Source organism: Lycium barbarum, chromosome 8 (genome assembly GCF_019175385.1).
Source record: "Lycium barbarum isolate Lr01 chromosome 8, ASM1917538v2, whole genome shotgun sequence".
Classification (NCBI taxonomy): Eukaryota; Viridiplantae; Streptophyta; class Magnoliopsida; order Solanales; family Solanaceae; genus Lycium; species Lycium barbarum.
This window is the reverse complement of record NC_083344.1, coordinates 71,898,423-71,901,894: the sequence shown is the minus strand read 5'-3', so window position 1 is coordinate 71,901,894 and position 3,472 is coordinate 71,898,423. Positions and strand designations below refer to the sequence as shown.

General features: G+C 39.5%; 1 protein-coding gene across 1 annotated transcript; it reads right to left on the bottom strand.

Annotated features, from left to right (window-relative positions):
- Positions 1-724: 724 nt before the first annotated feature.
- On the bottom strand, positions 725-1,462 carry LOC132607871 (uncharacterized). The gene has a single exon (XM_060321946.1). It carries the CDS (start codon positions 1,460-1,462, stop codon positions 725-727), a length of 738 nt encoding a protein of 245 aa, XP_060177929.1.
- Positions 1,463-3,472: the final 2,010 nt, after the last annotated feature.

Below are 3,472 nucleotides of genomic sequence, written 5' to 3'. Positions count from 1 at the left end.
TGAACAAACTAGCCCTTGATTTTCGTAAAGAAGTGAATACTCTCATAGGTTTCTTTTGGGGTGCCTCAGAGTTTGCTAGTGGAGGCTAGTTTTGGAAAGCCTGATTTTGTGGAGCTTGGTTATTGGGTGCTGACATTTGGTAATTTGGTCGTGGAGCTTGGTTGCTCGGTGCTGGTATTTGGTAATTTGGTTGTGGGGCTTGGTATCCATGTTGTGTGTAGCACACACACATTAGGCTATATTGGGGTGAAATGGTTATATAGCTGGTTGGTGGAGGCGATTGGTAGTTGTCTTTATTTTTGTGGGTTATCTCTTTTCCTCGACTTTTTGGGCTAGTAGCTCTAGAAATATAAGCTGTATCTTCTCTCTTATTTTTGTTGCTCGTGGCGCCAGACACACCTGGTTTGTTTAATACACTAACAATCCTGCCGCTCTTGAGGCCATCTTCGATGTCTTCTTTAACGGCGACTAAATCTGCAAAGGAGCACCCTTTCAAAGTTATCATTTTGTCAAAATAATCAGCATCTTGGTATCGTATAAATGCATCTACCAACTCAGCTTGAGTCATAGGTGGTTGCACACATGCCTCCTCGTCTCTCTAGTGACTGGCATATTCTCTATAGGTTTCGATCGATTTCTGACGAATTTTCTCCAATGAGAATTGATCAGGCACATTTTCGACATTGAAGTGGAATCTCTCCATGAATGAACTTGCCATCTCTTCCTATGTCTTCCATCGACTGATGTCATGTGAGATAAACCACTCCATGGCTGTTCCTGACAGACTTCGACTGAATAATCTCATGAGCAAAGCTTCATTCCCACCATTTCCGACCAACTGGTTGAAATAAGCTCTTAAGTGGGCCCTGCGGTTGCCCGATCCATTGAAATGGTCGAATTTGGGAATTTTGAAACCTTCTGGTAGACCCAAGTCCGGATGTATGGACAAATCAGAGTATTTTAGCCCCTCTTTGTTTTTAGAGCCATGTTCTAGTTCAACAATTTTCTTCCCCATCTCCTTCTCAATCTTGTCGATTCTTGCCTCATAGAACATTTCCATGTTCTCCAGTTCTGGCGAGGAGTCAATATGAGTGACATGGTCTTGAAAAGTAACATTTGGTTGCATAGGACGGATTGTAGGAATTCCTGCTGCCCGAGGGGCTTGATAAGTGTTTGTGTTATGGGATGTTGCAGTGTGAGCAGGTGTTTGGAAAGTTGGTGTTTGCTGGGAGAAATCCCCCATATGGGTGGCGTTTCGGCGCAGCGGGGTTTGAAAAGTAGCCCCAGTCTGAGTTTGTGGGAAATGGTCAGGGATTGGTAAGTCCAGATTTGGGAAAATGGGTGCAGGCCTTCTAGCCTTAGTATTAGTAGCATTTTCTTTTTCAGCCCTCAGGCGGGCTGCTTCTTCTCTAGCTTCAGTCAATTGCCTCATTAGCAGGTTAACAGCCTCTTCCAAAGGCATTCCAGCTATGTCAGCTGTTGGGTTACTGTTACACCATGAAAATTCTCCGTACGTGTACAGTGAATAGGTGAGCGAAGGACATAACATATGCGATGTTTTGGCAAGCAATAAGGGTGTAAATGGCCCTAATTAAGATTCTCAAAGACATCCGAGATGAGGAACGAATGTTATTAAGGGAAAGCGAGTCGCATGTTGTATATCAGACAAGCATTTCGAGCAACGAGTTAATGAGGGAATAATGATGTCTTAAGTAATAACGCCCCTTAGATTGGTATTGAAGTGCTAAACAAGTATTAAGAAGGTTCCATAAGGATCGGAGAACAAACGAGTCGACGAGAACGGAAGTCGTTTCAGTTGGCATTATACGGCCAAATATACGGTCCGTATAAATTATATTGGCCGTATGTTGGACCGTATAATTGGCCAAGATGAAGATAACATTCTGGACCAAATGTACGGTCCAACATACGGTCAGTAAAAATTATACGGACCGTATGTTGGTCCGTATAAAGTCCCTCGCCCAGATTTCAATTTTAAATATAAGGGCCCCTTTTCACTTTATTTTCATTTCATTCCCACTCTCCACTTCAAGAACCCTCTAGAGAATACTCTAACATTCATCCATAAGAAAAATTCAAGGGGAATTGATGATCAACAACATAAAATCCATGGAGCAAAGCATATGAAACTCAAGTAGGATTCATCTTCTTCAAGAAAACCCTAAGGAGGCGAAGTGAAACTTTGGTGCAAGAGGAAGAATTCCATTCGAAGCTTGTTCCACCATCATCTAAGGTATGTTTCATGATTTTACTATGTTGTTTAAGGTATTGGAAAGCTAAGATGCTTGGATTGTAGAAAAACATGGAAAATGAGTTTTTAAAAGGATGAGTAGTTTCACAATTGAATGGAAGTTGGATGGAAATCATGAATGTTGATATGTTGTGATCATGAATACATTATAAATAACGTTTAGACCATGGGATAAGTGTGACGTATGAGGAGATGTGATGATAGGCTAAAACCACTAAATGTGGAGAAATTGGAGGAAATTGGTGGATTTTGCTAAATATATATAAACGATGATTGTTGGTTTCTATATTGCGATTATTGTTGTGAATGTTTTGGAGCTGAAGTAGAATATGGGAAACGTAGTAGAAACAAAGGAAATGTTGCCCAATTTTCCCTAGAAATAAAAGTCCGTTTTTATAATTGCTTAACTAACGATGGCATGAACTCTCTTGAAGGTATACATGAGTGCATCATAAGGACAACGAACAAGCGATAAGAATGGTAAACGTCCAAGGTATGTGAGGCTCGTCCCTTTCTTTCAAAGGCATGATTCCTATGATTATAATACCATAAATGTTTTCATAGCATCTGTATTTCAAAAAGTTAGATGTTCATGATTCCAAGGCATAACTCCTTTCCTAATAATTCATGAATGTTTCCAAAATGTTCTTATTTCCTAAACCAGAGGTTTATGACTCCGTAAGCTTTTATGACAACTACGATGGATATATTTTACAATGACGACGATGATATCAAGGGTGCGAATATTTCTATGATGACTATAATGAGAATGATTTTGTGTGTAAAGGTTCCCAGTTTATGATTTCAATGACGATATAAGAATGTTCAACTATTTCTTGATGTCTCAATTTTATTCATGCATGATAACTACATTTTCTTTAAGATTCCAAAAATGTATAGATTGACTTCTTATAAGATTATGACCCTATTTTATGTTCCTCATGACGTTATTGTCCATATCTGTATTCTTCATGGATAGTCCAACCTTATAATAATTGTTCCTTCAAGGTGAGACATGACGATCATGATTTATCCATAATAAAATCGGAGGTTACCGACCTTACGTCACTCCGATAGAGCCATAGCTTTTCCTTAGTCTCTCATGCATGCTATGTATATTATATAAGTAAATGATATGTATATGTATACAGGGGATATGGGGAAAGGTGAGGCGCTATAGACGCATATCGACCTGGTCAG